This window comes from Cololabis saira, chromosome 10 (genome assembly GCF_033807715.1).
Source record: "Cololabis saira isolate AMF1-May2022 chromosome 10, fColSai1.1, whole genome shotgun sequence".
NCBI lineage: Eukaryota > Metazoa > Chordata > Actinopteri > Beloniformes > Belonidae > Cololabis > Cololabis saira.
In genome coordinates, this window is record NC_084596.1 from 11,916,889 (window position 1) to 11,939,205 (window position 22,317).

The window sequence follows — 22,317 nt, forward strand, 5'->3', positions numbered from 1 at the left end:
GCAATATTAAAATAATAAAAGGCTTGCAATATTTCAGTTGATTTGAATGTATGACATTTTTGCTTTTGTAATTGCATTACAGAAAATCACAATATTCTAATTTTCTGAGACAGTCCTGTAGCTCTAATGGGATTTAATGTTTAAACAATACCTAATATCAAATTACTATTTTTGACATCTTAGTCATTAGCTTATGAAAACACAGAGGTCTCACTCAAAAACAGGCAAAGCATTTCATCGTACAATAAACCTTTAATAAATAGTTTATCATTAGTTTCCCATATTTACATAATAACCACCATTTACTTACATTGCCACACTCATTTCTTGGCTAAATTTAGGCACACAGAGAGAAGGGGTTCAGGCCACAAACAACGTCTTACTAAAAACAAGAGTGGCTAGCAGGTAAGTCTTGAGAAATATATATTTGCACCATACTATCAAACAGACCGAGAGGCAGCTGTCTCCTTCAGCAATAAATATGTACATTTGTTGGACGTACGAGCGATTTCTGTACGTTTGAAGTCGACTGCTTGGAGGCTGAATGAGTGCATGTGGGAGCTGGTCCAGAATCTTCCCAATTTATACAGGATGTTCAATTTGTGTTCACCTCAGTGTTGGTTCAATAAGTGATTAATAATGCAGACATTAAATTAACTAATTGTTTTTACAGATTCCTGTGTAGTAGAAACTCTTCTGAAAGAAATAATTTAAAAGAAAAGTGAATGCTGAGTTTATGGTGGCAGATATAATGCTGGAAAAAAACAACAAAACAAAACAACCTTAAAATCAGGGAAAGGAGTGAAATGCTTGTTGTCAAAATGAAAACCTCTACTGCAAAACAGAGAGATTTGATAATTTGTGAAATAAGAATGATGACGGAAACAATCCTAGAAATGGCTGAATGACTTCACTGGCTTAAAAAAAAAGATATTTAAAAGAAAACACACACACTCAAACACACACACACAAAGACTGTCAACGACAGACAAGAAAACAAATACATATACACAATTGAAAAGAAAAAAAGACCAAACAAGTTTGGCACAAAACTTGTGACACGTTTGTTAGCTAGAGGAGGCATTTCTAAATTCAGAAATTAAGAAGTAAATTCTGAATTCTGAACTTTTTTCCGCGATGTGAATGAATTCAAAAGTACCAAACCTTAGTGGCAGATGAAGGAGCAGCAGCCGTCGAGCTGCAGACAAGTTTACGTCCAAGAGTGCTGCACAAAGTATGAGCAATTTGGGTTTTACAGTTTGCTGTATATTGTTTTTTTTTGTGACTATTTCTGAGCCAGCCTACGTAGTTCAAGATGTGATCTTTCCCCTTCGTGAATAAACTCCATCATGTAATCTTTGTTCTCGAATATTGCTCTCCTGGCAACAGTTAATTACTATGCAAACATTTAATTTCCACTAAAAGCAAAAGGAGAGGGTCAAATAATTTAAACGCTAGATCGTGTAAATTTATTTATTTTAGAAAAATGAGCAAAACCTATTAACTTTTAAAGTGGAGAACAATCTGCATGTTAAACATCCAAAACTAAACAGATCTTCCTTTTCTCGCCCACAGGAGGTGACATCAATTTCAACTGTCATTTTCAGAGCAGGAGCACGGTTGGATAATGTTTTAGCTTGGAAAGTTTGAGTCACATGACCAGAAAGAATGTAGGCCGCAGCCATGACACGGACCAAATTAATTTTTTCTAAATGCAAAGTGAACGGGTTTGGACACTTCCTTTATTATCAGTTTAGCTACAGTAAGAGCTGCATTCAAAGTAATGCTCTACTTGTGATTTTTGTAAGAAAGAAAAAAGGGACAGGGCAGACCCTCCCAACAAGTCACAACATACTAAACTCTTAGCTTTTTCTCTCATAAAATGTCCAACTTTGCATTGAATTTTATTATATTAACTCTATACAACTTCTTTATGCAAAGCACCAAACGTGTATTTTGTGCAACCGTTTTTGAGCAGCTGCAGTTTGACAACAGTAAACCCACATCATAGCTTTGCTTAAGTCACCGTCTTCTCCACATCTGTGTGGTTCTGCTTTTGTTGGTCACCACAGACCCTTCCTAACATTTTCCACTGGAAACTGACAAATGAAAACCCTGGGCTCACACACTAAAACTCATCTGGGAGGTCTGATCGTGGTAAAGTGAATAATATGTGGAACCAACTACTGAGCAGAACTGCAGATGACAACCGACTGATTCATTTCACCACAACTTCCCTTTTAAGTACGCAAGAAAAAAACTCCACAAAGGCTCCCCGGGGCAGGTGTTAGACTAGTCTCTTTTGGCCAACTCTGTAGACTGCTTGTTCAAATTTCACACAATTCTGCATAAAAGCATAGATTTGAATATTATTTTTGTTCTGCCAACAGATGTTCCCAATGTTAGACATTAGAAGTTCAAACGTGTTAACGGACAGGTCCATGAGGTGCTGTAATGCTGACTCTTTATAACTGCTTGCCTGGCCGTTTAAAGGGGATCATAGGAAATTGTTGCAGTCCTTATCCAAGAACCTTTCAATTTTAAACTGCAGCACTGTGACTGATATTCTCTTGAACCTGTGATATAAATTCAAAGAATTGGTATTAGCAGTCAGTTCCAACACTGACATGCTGATAACAACACTCTAGCTCCAAATGGTCCAGAGGCTTATAAAATAAAACCATGGTTCTGTAAGCCTTAACCCTGATGGTGATAAATGTCAGGATACAAAAGTAACATGAAGGGCATGAATACAAAGGAATAAAAAGAGTCATTAACAGCTCCGATGGGAGCAATAGTGTAAGATTACAGAGCCTTTTCAGACCATGGTCTTCATACAGGTTACGTAATGTCTATATTTATCTTAAGTCACTTCAAGGCAACATTTGTTGTTTTTTTTTTTTTGAATAAAAACTTGAAGCACAACTAGCCTTCAATTTGAACAGAAAAATATACAACCCAAACTGTATTACGAATCTAGAGATTGGCAAGTAAACATTGAAAAACAGTTCAGCTAATAAAGTGGTCTCTTTTCTGCACTTCTCTCTGGAAGAAGTGTGATATTCATTGTGGTCCTAACAAAGCTTTAAATATCTGAACCAGCTGACCATCGTGACTGAGATGAGACAGCGCCTCTTCAGGACTCCTCTCAAAGTTAACGGTTGCTGCACCTCCTCGTCGACGTGTGCACAGAGGAAGAACTGTGTTCCCTTCTTGGAAACGTCAACAACAAATGTCTTCTCAAAGACGAGCATCAGAACAGAAGTCAACTTGTGAAAGAGCGTTACCGTTCAACTCACTGTTACAGTCTTGTTGAATAAGTTGCCAATTGACTAACTTAAAAAAAAAAAAAAAAATATCAAGACTCACACAGGTAATTAGTAACATTTGAGATAAACCCTACTTGCACTCTTAACCAAAATCGCTTCGGTCTGGTTTTGCACCAGTAGGGGGGAGAAGCTGTTGCATTTTCCACTGTGTTACAGCTTTAGAGAAACCAAAGACTGGAGTCCTGCTGAGCCAGGCCCCTCCCTCTCCCTCTCACACACACACACTCACACACACATACACACCTTTCAACTGCAGCCTGTAAAATAATCAAAAAAGCCTTTTCATATCGGATTTTTTAGAGTCCTCACAAAACCCTGCTTTGAGAAAGAAAAGGGCTGCAAACGATGGAGCCCCCACTAATGTGCTGCGGACACAAACACACAGTCACAAACTCCTCTTCGTGGCACTTGAGTCTGATGTGTGCCCGAGGTGCATGTGTGCCCATGTGGTCAAATGTGTGAAACTGTCCATGTGTGGAGGGGCTTTTTGGGCTGGAACAAGGGAGTCTGCCCTCCTTGGCTGAGGTTATACGCTGCTGTCCTCCAGCAGCGGCTCTTTGCCCTCGGCCCCGCTGCCCTGGGGGCTGTGGGAGTGGCTCTGCGCCCCGTTGCTGTGCTTCTTATAGGCCCCGGGCCTCATGCCCGGCCCTGTGTGCTCAGGGATGAACAGGGCCACCAGCAGAGACAGCAGCACTGAGCATGCACCGAAGAGGAAAGGCGGACCTGGAATGATGGCGCTCTAAAGAGAGGGGGAAAAAGACAATTAGAAAAGTGAATATGAACAAAATGTGCTTGTCTGAAACTTTTCCCAATCAAAAGTAGGCCTGTGTTGAAAAAAATCGATTTCCCAATTCTAAATTGATTCTCTTATTAATTCCTAAAAATCGATTCATATGTCTAAAGATCGATTTTTTTTTTCTTTTATTTATTTATGTTTTTTTTTTTTCATCATTACATTACAACTTTTGGTTATTTTTTTGTTTATCCCCAAAAAAGGAATGTTTTGTTGGACACGAGGATAACTGGTGCCATGTTTTTGCCTTTAAATATGTTTACAGGGATGAAAACATTAAAGTGTTAGGTTATAATTGCATAAATTGTCTATATTTCATCACTTTATATACTGTCTAGGGGTTACATTTGCAAAAAATGCTAAAAACCAAATGCTCAAAAATGAAAAACCAAAATAGACCGAAAATGGAACAAATAAAAACGAAATGTGGGAAAAAATAAAACCGATTTCATCCGTGTCTGTTTCCTCCCTGGATCTGTTTGGTAATTCTGACCCACATGATGTTTCTGAAAGCAGTTCTATCAGCATTCTGGGAGCTGATTGGTCCTTACAGCATCATTAGCTGCCAATACTTGCTGTTTAATCTCAATATGATACTAGTAGTAATATTTTGCATAACTACATTCATATAATTCATGCAACAGCTCAAAAAACAGTTTTAATAACACTAACCCAAATCAATATCGGAATCGAATCGAATCAAATCTTGATAATCGATTCTGAATCTTAAGAATCGGAATCGAATCGATTCTTGACATTTGAATCGATCCCCAGCCCTAACCAAAAGGTCACCTCGTCAGTGGGGTTGGCCATGTTGATTTTGCCACCTTTCTCAGAGCCGTCAGGGTCAGTGAGCTCCACGTGGAACAAGTAGAAGACAAAACCGTAAAGGGCAGGACCCAAACCGTTACAGAGCCCCCGAATTCCAGTGATCATCCCCTGGACAACACCTACAAATTAGAAAGAAATATACAAGAAAACATGTTCAACAGATCCAGGTTTCATTGCAGAGCCAGAATTACTGGCATCAGCTTGACGCACATAGCAGAGTAGGTTCTGAGAACAGAGAGAGAAAGATTCAATATGGAAACAGACAGAGAGTCATGTGTCCAGGCCTGTTCCTGCCAGTTTAAAGACTTACTGCTGTGTTTTGAACTGCAGTTCTGTCTTTGATACCCTGAGTCTAGTCAATTTGACAAAGTTTTAATGACATACTAATCGACATCTATATTTATTTTCCATTCTCAAACCAGAAAAAACAGGATTTCCCTGTTTCCGTTTATAGAAGACACTGAAAAAATAAATATGGATGTAATTCAAACTGATCAAACAACATGAGTTGAGTGCCTAAGACTTAGGATAGAGCTAATCTGGATCGCTACAGTAGCCTGCTGAGATGACAAAAGGTAAATAACTTTTATAGAATTTTAAAGAGGATATAAGGCTTCACTCTGGCAATCACTCTTTGTTGGAAGAAGCTTGATTGGACAAGTGCAATGATCGGCTAATCAAGCTTAACCTTTAACTGATTTTGGAAAGCTTACCTTGCTGGTCAGGGTCTGCATTACGGGAAACGATGGCGCTGATGGCGGGGAAGGTGATGCTAGACATGGCTGCAACTGCTCCCGCCGCCCACATCATCCTACAAACAAAACACACATCATCAAGGACAGAACTGGGGTAAAAAACAAAACAAAGAAACCCCCAGATAGATAAGCTATCAAGTTTGTTAGGTTAAAACCATCCATTAACTTTTGTAAATCTGGATTAAAGCCACAGGAGCAGCAGCACAAGAAGAGGACCAGACACCCTCTCTCCAACCAGCTCATCGTTAAATCTTTTACTTAAGAATTATTTTGTGAAGACTGAACACAAAAATATCAAATTTACTTTCAATTTAAATGGTTTAAATCATGCTTTTTATTTATGTTTTAATGTCTGTTAAGCACTTTGAATCACCTTGTTGTTAAATTGTGTTATACAAATAAACTTACCTTGCCTTCAGATTAAGATGTACATAAACAATTTCATTTGCAAAATTAATAACATCCATCCACTGTTGATGCACTTTTGAAACTCTAAATTTATGATAATGACGTTGAGTTTTTCATTATTAAATAAGTAAAGAAATCACTTTTAATGTCAGTGGGTGAGGCATGACTTGAAGGGACACTTGCCTTTAGTGAACAAGGACAGGTGTCTCCCCTTTATTTATAATTCTCCCAACTTAACCTTTATTTAACTTAATTTCTGCTATGTTGACCAAAGCCAAGAGGACACATATTGTGAATGTTTCCTCCTGAGAATCAATAGATATTATGGTTGCATGGGTTTTCCTGAAGAGCAAAACAACAAGATAATCCAAATGATCTTACTTCAAGAGAAATGAAACCGATTCTGTGAACCATGTGCTGGACAACAGCACCTTTCTTTTAATCCTTTGGTTCAATTGTAAAAAATGTGATATACGGACACTTGTATCTTAATTAAATGTAGCCAAATTTGTTGCTTCAGTTCATCACTGATGAGTTGAGATAAAGTACCAAACCTTTTTATGTTGATTTTACTAAGGATGGATAGTCATGACTAAGGCGATGCCTCCCTCTAGTGGCAATTCAAGGTAATGACAATGTAAAATTATAAACAACACTGTATTATTCAGATAAACTAATAATAAAGTTGTATAGCAGATCCAATTTGTAATTATTTAAATTCTGCTTTTAAATTTAAATATCTAGATATCATATCCTGCTTCAACTTGTTGGACTATGACTTGAATAAATAACTTTATTAAATTATATTCAGTTTCCAATTGATTATACAATCTTTCTGACGTTAATCATGCAATCACATTCTAACAGATATTTTATTCAATTGACTCCTCCATCCATAACATACTTGTAGGTTTTGGTGATCTGACTGAACCAAAATGAAAAAGAAAAGTCATGTGCATGAAAGCATTTGCAAAAGGTTTAAAGTTTAACTCACCAGGGCCGAGAGCCAAAACCGTACCAGGCCAGCTGGAGGATCTGAAATCCAAGGCCGAGGAGGATTGTGTTTTTATTCCCAATGGAACGCATCAGGATGCCCAACACCACCGTCTAAGGAAAAAAGTTGCAAGACAGTTTTTAGTGTTTTTTTTTAGTCACTCGCGAGATCTGAATTAACTCTCAAGTTGTTTTTTCTGATCGGAAAACTGTTTTTATTATCATAACCTTTAATCACAAAAAAAAAGAATGCTTTTTAAACCCCAAATTCTAATTGAAGGCATTTATTTGGGCTGTCCAAACAACTTGAGGGGCATCTTTCACAAATCACATTTTATAAGCCCAAAAAGAAAAAAAAAGGGAATTTGAAAATATCACATTATCACAATAATCCAGCCAAAATAAGTATATAATCATCTACCTGAGCTAGTATTGAGAGGATCCCCACAACTGCAATAAAAGCAGCCACCGTCTCTGGGGAGAAGCGTATGACCTGAAGGCAAGACAGCATTTAGAGAACACAAGTTAGGACAAGATAAGCAGAAATCAGCACTGAGCTTTTCCACCTTTCCCACCAAACAGACACCGTCGGTGAATTTATATATGGCGCACATTCTGTTTACCACTACTTTCTTAGAAAAACTGCTCGTCTTTAACATCCTAATGCAATGAGGACAAAAATTCTATCCCTTTTTGTACTTCCACACTGGCATTAGTAAGAGCAGGTGGCTCATGTGAGCCTTTATTACTGAGAACAATGAAACAACAAAGACATATGATGAAGCAATTTCAGAAGAAGGGGAACACGAGGTGTGGTGAGTAACGTTAGAAGTATGCTCCTGAACTGCTATGCTATTTTTTTCTGGATAACATAAGAGAGGCGTGAGCTCACACCTTGACAGACCTGCCAAACCGGTTCATCTGACACCGTTTACACAATGAATCCTCAACTTAAGCAGTTTGTTAAAAAGGAGGTCAGCACACCTCCTCGGCTAATCCCCAAAACCTCCCAGCTGCTACCTCTATATATATATATATATATATATATATATATATATCTATTTAACGCTGCCAATTTCTGAATACTAGTGCTGCATCCTTCTGTAACATTTGTTTAAAGCTCCCTCAGTAAGGCTGCTTTCCTTTCTCACACACTGAAATGCACTCAGCCAAAGCACTTATTTATTCTGCAACTCAGGTGGAAGTGTGTGGTAAGCAGTATTCTGACGTTCCCTGAGCTGTCAAAAATAAATATACATATTTAGCAGCAAAAATGTCAAAAGTATGAACATGCTACAGCCAAAATATTTATAAGAAATTGTAGGTTTCTTCTTAATGCAGCAAAATGAAGGATTATTAATGTCAATTTATTCCATCAGTGTTTGTTTCTGAAAATCAACCAAAGTGGTATTTGTGGCCTTTCTGAAGATGTGTAATGAGGACTTGCAGAAGGTCACCTGTCTGAGATAGAGGAAGAAGCTGGAGTACTGTCCGGCCTCGGGGAGGTAGGAGAGAAACACTGTAATACAGATGAGGAGCACCGTGGAGTCCTGGCCCACTTTGCGCAGAGACTAAAACAAGAGAACAAAAACAATAAATCTTGCTACAAGAATTGTAACATGAGCAATGACAGTCCCTTTTCTGATCTGCTGACTTCATCGAGTTTCTTCATTAATACGCCTTCGAACAATAAATACACCTCTACTAACAATAATTGACCTCTACCGTGGATGTTTTCCAAATTCAATCTTGAAACATTTACACAATTGAACTTAAATCTCTTTTACAAAAGTACCGGGGACTAAAATATCATCATCAAAATAAAATATAACAGAGGCTCTTTAGTCATTCTTCAATGCAAGATGTGCATTAGAAACAGTTGATGGAGATAAAAAATAAATAAAAAAATCTTCCTCATCACTTAAGGCAGTTTTCAATTGTTGCAAACATAAAAATTAAAAAAATAAATAAAAAATAAATGATGGCACATCCTATCAAAAATATTTTCAAAACATTTCTCTTAGTCTCTCACATGTCCATATAGAGTATGTGGACTTTTTTTTTCTTAATTTTGCCACAACACATAAACTTAACTACAAACAGCTAAAATATGTAAGGGATAATCCTGCGTCAGACGGTTAACGCCCCTGCGAAGTCCATATATTTATGATAATGTTCACCTCGAAGGGCATTATCCCACTTATACCACGGTTACTTACCAAAAAACATAAATATTAAATCAGTTATTCATGCTTTAATGTGTTTTCGGTTGAAATCATTAGTTTTATAACAAGCCACAGCTCTCTTCTGCAGCCGTTGCAACCTGGTAAGTCACAAAGTTTTTTAACAAGCCATAACTCAGTTTCCTTGGTAACGGGAGATATTCTAGTCCGCTCAGCTATTTTCTTTTCTCTCCTCTTCTGCATCCCAGTCATCAAAATTGTTAAATTCACCAAATAAATTAAAATAAATTACAAAATCACTCATGTCGCCGTCCTGCGGTAGCCGGCTGTTCTTCTCTGAATCTCCGTTGCCGTGGTTACCACCTGGCAGTTGATCCAGCGCAATGAGCACAACTCTCACTTTGTATTTCCTTTGTATAATTTTTTTGTATTTTTGTATAATTTGTCTGGTAAAATTGTAAATAGATTATACTTATACTTATTCTTATTTTTATTCAGAACTGTCCTTCTCAATACCTCAAACTGCTGCACCTTAAAATGTTTATAATGTTTATACTGTAGATAGAAATACCACATAGAAATACCACACTTGTTTATTGTTTATTTGTTATTGTTTATTTACTACCAAAGAGCGAAATAACCGGAGTCAAATTCCTTGTTGGACAATGTTCGAACCTGGCCAATAAAGCTGATTCTGATTCTGATATTAAAGTTATCAGGCAATTTGACCGAACTTGTTTTCTAGGTGTAGGTTATCACTTATAACCTACACCTGCACAGCCAATCAGAATCGAGCATTCACAGAGACCGTGGTATAAACAACGATAACTAGGACTCACTGCAAAGGGATCTGCCTGCTCCCAGGAGATGGGCGCTCCCCACGACGCTGGCCTCATCTTTTCAGGTAACGACTCCGGTACGGCCACCAGGATGAAGCAGATGTCGAGCAGGGCGATGGCTGTGGCCAAGATCACCACTAACGTGTCACCGTAAGCCACAGACAGGTAGGCTCCGATGGCTGGACTGGTAACCAGGCTGGCAGCAAAGGTAGCCGATACCTTGGGGAGAGAGAAGGTGAAACAGGGCATAAGAGGTGGAGGGGAAAACAAAAAAAACACAAGACGTGGCAGAGTTTTTGAGACTTATAAGTCGTCATGACGAAACTATTCTCTCACCAAACCGTAAGCTGTGCTCCTCTCATGCTCCTGCGTGATGTCTGCTACATAAGCAAAGATCACTGAGAAGGTGACGGCAAAGACGCCGGACATGGAGATAACTGCAAAGTACCACCTGAAGAGAGAAAACAGGTTTGTTTGTGTGCTCAAAATAAAAAAAGTTGTAAAAACTTGTTCTTGTTGGAATAGATCGCATTGTAGAACCAGAGACTTCAACTAATATGGGCTCAAATTAAAGCCATAAATATTTTGTATCTGTAAATAAACTTTGTACTTTTAGAAATATTTTGTGCATGTGCAAAAAATATTTGTACTTGTAGAAATATTTTGTGCATGTGCAAAAATAATTGTACTTGTAGAAATATTTGGTGCAAAAAAGTTTGTAGCTTTTGTAAAAAAAAGTTTCTAGCTTTGTATAGCCAATGTTGCACACAGACGAATTAATTCCACAGCTACAAAAATGTTCTACACATGCACAAAATATTTCTACAAGTACAAATGTTTTTTGCAAATGCACAAAATATTTCTACAAGTACAAAGTTTATTTACAGATACAAAATATTTCTACAAGTACAAAGTTTATTTACAGATACAAAATATTTCTACAAGTACAAAGTTTATTTACAGATACAAAATATGTATGGCTTTAATTTTCAGCCCATAAACTAAGAGTAAGATTTTACCCTCTGGATAAAAACACGGATGTGCAACAGTTGCCGTATCAGTATTTTGCACTCACCATGGGCTGATCTTCATCAGGGGAATGGGTGCACATGTGAAGAAGACTGTTAATAGTAAGAAGGATTTGCGTCCCCATACATCTGACAATGCTCCTATCAGAGGAGCACTAAGAAATGATAATAGGCCCTGAAAAAAGTGAGACAGAAAACGGGTGATGAGGACTGAGAGGATTGTGATTTTATGAATAAGTTGGCAAAAGTGACCACACATTGTGTTATAAGCACATAAACACACCGTCTGCACGGCTAGTTTTTAAAACTTTTTAAACTATTATCTAAAGGATGACACTGTTCTTATGACGAATACTCAAAATGGGTAAATCAACAAAAGGAAGATATCTAAAACTCCTGAGTCTTAATTATGAGGCTGCCCACTCAGTGAACAATGAAGCACCCACTACTATCTGGCATGGTCTGACAGACATAATGAATAATAAATGCCAAGAAAGGGATGACCTTCAAAATGTTATTACCCTGATAACAAAGCTTATTTAGTGTTTGAAATAATGGCTTGTTGTTCATGCAGGCACAAAGCTATTCTGTCAGCAGGAGAAACAAGGTTTTTGCCTTGGCCTCCAATAAACAGTTCCAGTTACTGGTTTTTGTAAGTTGCTCATAGTCACTTCACTCCATCCCTTCTTCTGTGGGATGTGCCTCTTTAGAAATATGAATAACCAGCCTATGCTACCCACTCTCGGGGTACAGCAAATACAGCACAGTGTACAGTAGGGGAAGCTGGATGGTACTGATCTGTGATGTCACAGTTCCCTGCTAATCGGCTCACTTAATGACATTTTCAGAGTTAGATGGCCACAGAGGGACAATATTGGGCTATGTCTGAGTTTTTGATCTTGGAGTCCATTCAAAACATTCAAATATATGCTCTTGATCACAGTATTTTTATTTTTTTTTTCCATAATAAATAGATTAAACGGTTGAAAGTCTGTTTCTCACCTTCACTCCATGAATAAGTCCATTCATCAGGAATGTGTGTTGGGGGAATGTCTGGTGTAATACCTGGACAACAAACAGACAAACAAATGTAAACTGCATCCCAGAAAACACAAATCAAAACCAAGATGTCTTCATTTTGATGCCCTTAAACCAAGGGGGCAAAGAAGTGTCTCTCCATGTCTAAATAAATATGTTATAAAAAGTAAAAAAAAAAAAACCAACATAACTTAAAAAAAGGGCAAGGAAAATTTAAGTGCGGCCAAATCAACAGTTTAGCACATTTTTAAAAGTGTTATGACATGGGCATGTATTGCTGTCAATGAAAAAGTGCTAAATGGCCTTTATTGATGATGTGACTGCTGACAGAAGTGGCTACATTAATTCTGAGGTGTATGGGGTTATACTTAGTTCATAATCAGCCTAAAAATACAGCAAAAAGCTACCAAAAACTTGTCACAGTGAAGAAAGATTCTTCAATGCTGCGTTTACATGCAGTCAATAACCCTTTTAAAACCCGAATATTGGCAATAACCTGAATTTGAACGGCCAAGTAAACAGCAATAACCTTTGAATAACCTGAATTTGCTCATATTCCGGTTTTTAAAAACCCAAATATGACCCCTGGGTTACTCCTTTTAAAACTGAATATTGGGTCATGTAAACGCCAAACGGAATATCCCCATCAAACGGAACATGAATTTGTTTTCTGCGCATGCTCTGTTCACAAGGAATCCTGGTCTTTTGAGTCCAGGAAGTTCTTATAAACACGGAGAAACGCAAGACCACGCCACACTTTTGGAGTGAGGAGGAGACTAATCACTTCATAAATGTAATGAAGGATATGAACATTTTGGCATTTGTAGACGGTAGAAAGTACGGGGATAGCGAGATTTACAAGAAGGTGAGCAAAAGTTGCGCGAAGCAGCATTTTTGAATTTGGATACAGGAAGAAGAAGCGGAAATGACGCTAATTGCGTCATCACGTTCTCCGCGCGTTGCTGTTTTGATGGAGATATCCCAAATGATTAATTACCATGTATAGAAGGATAACCCTGTTTACTCACGCATGTAAACGGAATATTCCGAATGATTCAGTAACCGGAATATTAGCAATAACCCGAATTTTGACTGCATGTAAACGTAGTCAGTCGTCTGATCCCAACCGAGTGCACATTACTTTTTAGTTACTGAAGGAAAAACTGAAGCCAATAAAGTCCACAAACAAGTAAGCAAACACCTGACAAAGCATCTCTATGGAGGAAAACTCTGAATTAGGGGATGTCCATGGGCTGCAGACATCTGCCAACTATTGACTGTAGACTTAGTCCATGTAATTTCGTTGTGCCTACAGCTAGTGTGTACAATGAAAATAAAGAATCTTGAATTGTCACCTTGGCAGTTTTATTTCACTGTGGTGGTGTACAAAGGAAATAAAATAATTTAAAAAATCGAAAAAACTATCATTGTTCAAATACTTCTTTACGTAACTGGATAATGTGTGCACTGCATCAGTGTATACGTGATGATGGGAAAGGGCTGAATCAAGGCTCTCTGGACAGATTTCACTATTCTGTACAGTACAAAATAAATTAATGTGGGTTGCCAAATATATTTGCAGTGCCATTGATCAATCCAGGAGTCCCACATCAAGCCCTTCTTTGAAGATAAACGTGGCTGTTAATTTCACACTTGCATAAAAATGAAAATGAGTAGGGGTATTTCCATTATCAAGAGAAGTGCTAGTCTCTTAGATGAGTCATGTCTAAAAATTGTTACTCAAGTCCCTAGTCCTGTCACATCTGGACTATTGTCCCAAAGTCTGGTCTTGTACGTCACAAAACTCCAGTTAACTCAAGATAGAGCAGCTCACCTTGTACTTCAGTGCTCCATAAGAGACAATGTGTTAGAAATGCATGACAGACTATCATGGCTAATGGTAAAGAAAAGACTGACATGCAGTCTTATTTTGTTTATAAAGAATATATATTCTGTTGGTAAACTTAACTGCTTTTATTTACAACTAGTGCCAACCAATAACAGACATAGCCATGACACAAGACAAGCAGTAAACAACAGATTCAGATTAGCTCTGCCAAGAAAACACTTAGAAGAACAGCTATGTAGCTGTTGCTGACTGGAACAGGCTTCCACCCGAGCTCTTATTACTTGAAAGCAGAAGTAGTTTTAAAAACAAACTGAAAAAGATGATTTTAGAAAGGTGTGTCAGTATAATATCTGACTAACATCTGACTTCTTGGTAAGCTTTTGTTTTCTGGTTTCATAAGCCTAGGTATTTTGAGTTGGTGTGAAAACAGATTTTAACAATCTTTTCCAATTGTAATTAGGAGTCGACACTGTGGTAAATTATTTTAATATTGTAGTTTTTTCTGTGTTACTACCATGTATAATTCTATACTTTATTGTTATTCAGTATGTTTTTATTATGTATATAATTGTGTCCTGTGTGAGGACCCCAGGAAGAACAGCCATTACTCCCACAACGAAGTGATGGCTAATGAGGATCCTAATAAATAAAGAAATAAACAAATAAAAACATGTAAAATTTACATTTAGAATTTGGTCAATAATAAGGCAGACAATCTTTTCAAGTTGACAACCATCTCATCTGTGTACAGATTCTTCCCAGCCTCAGTGTACGTCTTTGGTAGAGGATTTGTTTAGAACATGTTGTAAGATAAATGATTAATCAGGAAGAAGAGACTGTAAAGTTCATGGTGTCGTGGTTACATGGTTAAAGACTAAATTACTTTGTTTTTTTGGCCGTCACGCACCATGCTCATCTCATTCTGTGTAACATCCATCTCAACAAAGAATATTTATCAACACAACAGTTTCAAAGCATTTGGACAATTTTTAAATAGTCTTCATAAACTCGATTCTAAAAAGAAAGAAAAAATTGAACATTCTTAAAATAAAAAGGTTAGAAGCTTCCATACCAAAAATAAAAAGTACAAACCAAGTATTACAACATATATGCAGGCACACAGATACAGTATTAATATGTCACAGTGCTTTTATCTTTGTGTGCATAGAGAAAGAGGTGTTCGGATCGTTAAAGTACACTGAACGCGGAGCTCAAAGTCCGAAACGTCTTAGTTGTAAGTGTCATTGACACTGTATTGGGAACACAAAGCTTAGCTTAGGATATGTGGAAGTTGATTCATGCTAGATAACAGAATCTGCTTATTGTTTAGATTTACAGGGAGAAAGCTGAAGGCATAGCTATGAATTCCTTTTCTTCCTCTGGGAATCAAATGCCCTACACACTCAGACTCTGAATGCTCAGTAAGGACTGTTGCTGCTGGATACTAATGAAGCAGTGCGCTCATTGGGAGCAGTGAAGCAGCCTCTCATCTTTAGGCAGACTCTGATTAGTCCAAAATGCAAATCCTCCCTCTGCCCCGGGATTGTGAGGGAAACAAACCTCCAGTAATTAATGCTGAACAGTAACGCATACAACCACCCCTTCATAACAGAAGACTACTGAAAAACATGTGTTGCATAAGTCTGTCTGGTTCACATCATGTGTCTCACAGATGTTTACTCATCAGACGCAGGTTGATGTCCAAAATTATTTATGACTACAAGGAAAAGAATGGCAACAATAAAAATAATGGGGAGGTAAAAATAAAAAAAATAAAAAACTAGTGCTAGAAAAAAAATTGCCTGAACCGTGAAAAACCGAAGTCAAAAGGTTTAACTTTAAGACAATTTATGCAGGTATGAAATCGTATCTTTGTTGTAAGACACTTTTTTAGGGAAACATGAATACAAATTTAATTTCCCCTTAAATGGATGGAGAGATATAGCCCTAATAATGCTGTTATTAATGTTGTGAATCCTTGTACCAAACAAATAACCACTAGTGATGGTTATCATAAAGATTTTATAAAATGCTGATGTCAATATTATTACTGCCTAGCAGATACTTATCAATAAAAACATGACCTGTAAATTTGTGACAATTTTGAAAGATAACCATATTAATAAAAAAAAATGTTTTTATGTCATTTGATCTCTAATTTTCAAAACAGACACAAAAATGGATCAGTAGTGTCCATATTCTTTTAAACTTATTTGCATCATTTCAGATATAGTTGCCGTTTTCTGCTATTCACTTTTTTTTTCTTTTTTCTTAAATGTGCCGACCTCAGATTTACTCTCTTTTGGTCACTATACTTCCGATGCAGCTGTTGATATGAGTGGATATCATTATGGGAGCTGTGGCTACAATTTTAAAGCCTTACAATATCCGGCTTCCCATCTCCTGGTGCAGCCTGTATTGTTGTAAAGAGACGGTGCACCTCCGTAGTACAACCACACCGGGTCCCACATGTAAAGTATGTCTTTAATGTCTCTGTAAAGGACTTTGAATCACTTTGTTGTAGAATTGTGCTATATAAAGAAGCTTGCCTTGTCTCAAAGTGCAACAGCCTAATGGAGGGAAGATCTCCCAAGCATTAAACTGATCAGTCTTAAGCAGAATCATTTCTTTCATGTATTTGTGGTTGTAAACAAAGCTTTAACCCTGTGTTTGAATGTGGGCTAATGTTGCCACTGAGCAATTATTAAGAAGAGCATACTTCAAGCAACTATTCTACTGGAGGTAAGAGCTGCAATTCTTTCAGAATCAACTTCAAAGATGTGTAGAATTCGGTTTTTCTATCATCTTGCAGAGGATAACTGTTGGGGCAGGCTTTTGCATAAGTTATATCTGCTAACTGATGTGAAAAACTGCTGTGTCCTGCATACAAAACTGAAGACTTATTCCTGAAATGATAACGAGTGTTACCTTTAAAAGACAACGTCGGTTGTATGTTTCTGTTGACAGATTATATCAGCTCCAAGAGGAGGTTGCACTTTAGATGTAGCTGCAATGCAAAAGCGCTCTAAACTTATAGTATTGTATTTATTATGAGATCTTAGGATGGTCTCTAATGTAACCACATTTTGCTGCATTTAGATTACATTTGGTGGATTTAGCACACCCTTTAGAGAGCTTGACTTGACGAGAGACCAGAATTTAAAACATGCTTTTAGGTCAAATGTATCTGCCCAATGCCAGCATCTTTGTTACCATTATTGGAAAGCTACATTGATGTTATGACATGAAAAACCAACAGCTATACCACTTGTCTGTTCAATAACAACCAGTCTTGCACTGCTTCTACCTGAGGAATGGTTCCCGATGCCCATACCTGGTTGTTATAAAATACACATAGGTCAATGTGTAGTAGTTTGCCTGGCTAAACTATCTGCCCACACAGGCAAGTGACCTTCCTTGAGAAACCTTTTTAACAAAACACTGTTGCTCAGACGATACAAATGTTCGATGACCTATTCATATTCTCTAATTCATTAGCGCCTGGCAAAACTTCTGCTTGGAAGTATGCATGAAAAAGAAGATCATCTAGGATTTTCCTCAACCTATTAAGACACTGGTGGTCTTTAAGTAATTCCAATCAATGGAAAAGACTAGTCCTTGGCTAACATTTATGCGAAAGGAGGCAACACAATGACGTAAAAACAGTTGAGACTGTTAACACAGCAGGCCCTTTATTTTGTGTGTGTGTGTGTGTGTGTGTGTGTGTGTGTGTGTGTGTGTGTGTGTGTGTGTGTGTGTGTGTGTGTGTGTGTGTGTGTGTGTGTGTGTGTGTGTGTGTGTCCAGGCTTACTGTAAGCATTGGGGTGGTGAGGAGACCCCATGCAAAAAACTCCAGGAAGATGACCACCACAGCATGGTAAACACTGGGCTCACCGATTCCCTGAGGCTAGATGAAACAGGAAGACACACATAGAAAAGAAGTTAGCTTAAAATTGAAGACAATCTCAATGTGCTTAGAAGTGCTTGTTGATGGTTACACATTAACTGATCAAACCTACACTGAGAATCCATTTTTTAGGCTTTAGTCTGCTAAATCATATACAATTACTTGCTGCTGTGGTCAACTCATAGCTTGTGGAATTCACTTTTTACTCTAGACTTGAAGAGGTTTTGCATACATGAAGGTAAATTTGGGCTTAGTTGACAAAGTGCTGAATGTTGACACTAAAAATAAATAAATAAATAAATAAGCCACCTGTCAAGAATATTGCTGCCTTATACATATCAGAGAACCAATTGCTAAAATGCACAATAACAAGAAAAGTTGCATACACACAGATAATTTGAATACTGTTTAATTGGACAATTTTGGTAAATGTATAAGTTAAAAGCAATTTGCAGAATTTACAGTGACCACCACAAATTGTTTGAGTTTTAATTCCATTATAGAAAACCCAAAACCAAACTTCGAAATATATTGTTTTTGTATTGCCAACATCTGTTACATGGAACTACTATACCTCCAACACAACATTTTGACTATTTTTCCAACATGATGTTTGCAATGACGTGCAGTATTATGATATAAACTTTAGAAGATCCATTAGAAAAAATGGTCAGCACACTTGCTCCATTTATATTTAATCAAATTAAAACATGAAGAATGGCACTACAGCGTTAAGCAATTTACGTAAATAGACTAGATCAATGCACTTTATTGAAGGTTTCCTGTTCAATTACATTTTTTTTCTTCTTTCTTCTCAATTGGTTGAGCTGACATATTTAAAACAGGCTCATTTTATATGTAAAACAAATAAACCATGTATATATAATGAGGAAAACCTAAATGGACATACTGGTGATCTCTCATACAACTCACTCCCTAGAGAGAAGTCACTTCACCACAGCTCAGTAAAATCTAGGCAAATTTAAAAAGTGATGTAATTAGTGTGAAAATGATGTGTACAATTAGGTGTAATAGGTGTGAAGGTTATAAAAAGGAGGTCAAGACCAACTTTAGGATAATCATTTCCAACTTTAGTTTGCCATTTTCGCGTCACAGAAAACCAGCTTTTCGTCTTTTTCAGACTAATAAGTCCATCAACTCAAACCATTCCCATTTTCGCTTCATAATATGTACAGTATACACATCTACACGATAAGCTTAAGTGCAAAATTGAGGAACAATCTCAAGCTGGCCTTTATGAATGGCGCAATTTCCTTTTGAGGGAAATAACAACCAGTTACATATTAAGAAACCATGCATTGTTATTGACTGCTGAGCTGCAGGCCTAACATTTGCCTTAGAATAAAGACCTGGCTGTTGTGGGCAAAACCAGCTAAGTGATCGGAACCAGTCACAGCCAAACGATGAAGCATTAACTTATTACATGGATTAGAGCCACATTGTTTAATTTCAATTAGATAAAGCACTGTTAACTGGATGACACAATCACAACAAAGGAAACAAAAACGTCTGCAGTCCTTTTTGTTATGCTTCTTGACTGTCTTCATATGGATTTCCAGCATGATTGGTATTGCAGTTCAAAATTGATTACATAACGAGTAGTGGTGTCTTCATTCATTTATAACTACTACACCACACTCTTGCCAACAGCCTCTTTGGGAAAGCTGTCATTTCAACCATCTAAATGATCTATAGATAAATAAGAAGCTCTTTAAATTGGAATTGAGGAACCAAATTCACACAACTATGGAACTGTAATACTTTCAGTGGGGGGAACTTTATCACAAAGATTGCTAAAATAAAATTAACTATAAGTTATCCTTCCGCGATTGAAAAGGGATATCTTCTCCAGATAAAGCCTGGGCTGATATATAGTTGTATCTTGTCAAATGACGGATATTCAGCAAATATTTTGGACAACATTACGGTCCTAGGGGGAAGTGTATGCTCAGGCATGCATGTTGCTCAAACGCTCTCATACTGTAGATGGTTTTTTAACAACCATTTCCAAAACCCGATGTTTATTCATGTTTTGCTTAACCTAATAAACAGCATAAATTCACAATGTGAGTAAAGCAATGTTGCCCTGCGAGTCCCTACTTGACTTACCTCCACACAAAGTGCATTTGAAATGTCAGCAATGTATTGTTTTTGAGATATATATATATATATATATATATATATATATATATATATATATATATATATATATATATATATAGACACAGAACTGTCTCAGAAAATTAGAATATTGTGATTTTCTGTAATGCAATTACAAAAACAAAAATGTCATACATTCTGGATTCCTTACAAATCAACTGAAATATTGCAAGCCTTTTATTATTTTAATATTGCTGATCATGGCTTACAGTTTAAGAAAACTCAAATATCCTATCTAAATAAAAATTTGAATATTCTGGGAATCTTAATCTTAAACTGTAAGCCATAATCAGCAATATTAAAATAATAAAAGGCTTGCAATATTTCAGTTGATTTGTAATGAATCCAGAAAGACCATGTTTGAAGCCTGGAATAATAGTTTACCTGGAAACATCCAAACGTTATTTAGGAAAAGAGATGGTGTTCATGATTTACGGAATAAACACACTTTTAAACAGACAATGGCTCATACTACATTGAAAAAGATGTGCATTTCAGTGTATGTTATAACACTCTGGAACAATCTTGATGAAAGTGTGAAGGTCTGCAAGAACATCAGGCTATTCAAACGCTGCTATAAGCAGATTCTCATACTGAACTACCAACATTTGATGTTATAATGACCATGATTTTTTATTTTATTTTTTTTTCATTGTCTTTTTTTCTTCTGTGCATGATGCTTTTCTTTCTTTTTTAGCTACTTTTATTATGGTGATTGTTTTTTTTTTCTTCTCTACTGTGCTTGATGCCTTTTGTTTTAGCTACTTTTATTATTGACTCACTTGTCTTTTAATTACTTTTATATGTCAAGAAGAAAGGTATATACTGTATATATGTATTATTGTTGTTATTATTATTATTATTGCTATTATTATTATTTTATATATCGGATATTCTTATATTGCAAGAAGGGGCCGGACTAGATAAGCATTTGCTTCTTCCTGTCCCTTCTTGAACAAAACTGGTTGTGCTTTATTATTGTTGTTGATGTATGGTGTGTGTTTTTTTATTGTTTTGTTCAAGATGAATAAAGATCAAATCAAATAGAAGAATGTATGACTTTTTTTTTTTTTATAAATACAATATAATAATAATATAATACAGAAAATAAAGAACTTGATCACAATATTCTAATTTTCTGAGACAGTCCTGTATGTGTGTGTGTGTGTATATATATATATATATATATATACACATATATACACACACACACACACACACACACACACACACACACACACACACACATACACATACACACATAACAAGACTACAAATAAACCCAAGTGGACAGGTTTGATAGTGAGCTAACACTAGGATACACCTGAACCGTAAAGTCTAACATTCAGAATAGCTGAACGACCAAAACAAGACTGTCGTCCAGAAAAACAGAACATCAGAAACAGAGAACCAGAGGCAGAACCAGAACCAGCTCCATCTCGGCTGCAGCAGCTGGTTCTGCTGTGACGTGTACGAGGCCGCTCAGTTAGCCCGTTAGCTCCGCGGCGCTAACGCTCACCATCATCCCTCTGTCAGCCCGCTAAAGCCACAATAAAACCCCCACCCTAACATATACACAAATAAACAAGCCCCCCACACCACACCAGCGTGTGAGTGTCGGCCCAGCTCGAGCGGAGTCGACGGAGATAAATAAATATTTAACTCACACTTCCTCCATCTTTTATTATAATTTTCTTTGCCAGAAGAATGCTGCGGTTCAGCCGCTTCTTCTTCTTTTTCTCCCCCGTCATTGTTTACTTATGTCCATCCTTGACGTCAAATGGTCATCGCTGCGTCCGAACCAGAAGCAAAAACAGTCGAGTAAAAATTTGAGCTCGTAACAGTTGAAGTGTGGGCTACATGCAGCTAGCAAGCTAACTCATCCCCGCCTCACTTCAGCACGGCTTCCGGGTATCGGCCTGGCCACGCCCACTCAGGGCAACGCCGCACCGCTATTGGCTGAAACGATCAAAAGGAAACCCCGACCCTTTATCTGATTGGCTGAAGATACAGTGACGACATCGTATTGACAGTGATTTGTGGACGTCGCACCGCGGGGAATGAAAAGGAAATGCCTAATAAGGATAAGCTTCGTTTATGAAGAAGCTGTACAATATGTTCAGTAACTTATATGAAAGCTTTCAATGGCAGGAAAAACAAAGTATAACGTACTTTTCTTCATT

At 37.2% G+C, this 22,317-nt stretch overlaps 1 protein-coding gene across 1 annotated transcript; it reads right to left on the minus strand.

Annotated features, from left to right (window-relative positions):
• Positions 1-232: 232 nt before the first annotated feature.
• Positions 233-22,026, minus strand: mfsd14a2 (major facilitator superfamily domain containing 14A2). Its single transcript, XM_061731708.1, has 12 exons — positions 21,802-22,026; positions 17,858-17,953; positions 12,162-12,224; positions 11,207-11,334; positions 10,468-10,582; positions 10,132-10,350; positions 8,567-8,680; positions 7,531-7,602; positions 7,111-7,223; positions 5,667-5,764; positions 4,915-5,072; positions 233-4,068 (listed from the first exon to the last, which is right to left on the minus strand). The coding sequence occupies exons 1-12, from the start codon at positions 21,883-21,885 to the stop codon at positions 3,856-3,858; spliced, it is 1,473 nt and encodes a 490-aa protein (XP_061587692.1). The 5' UTR covers positions 21,886-22,026; the 3' UTR covers positions 233-3,855.
• Positions 22,027-22,317: the final 291 nt, after the last annotated feature.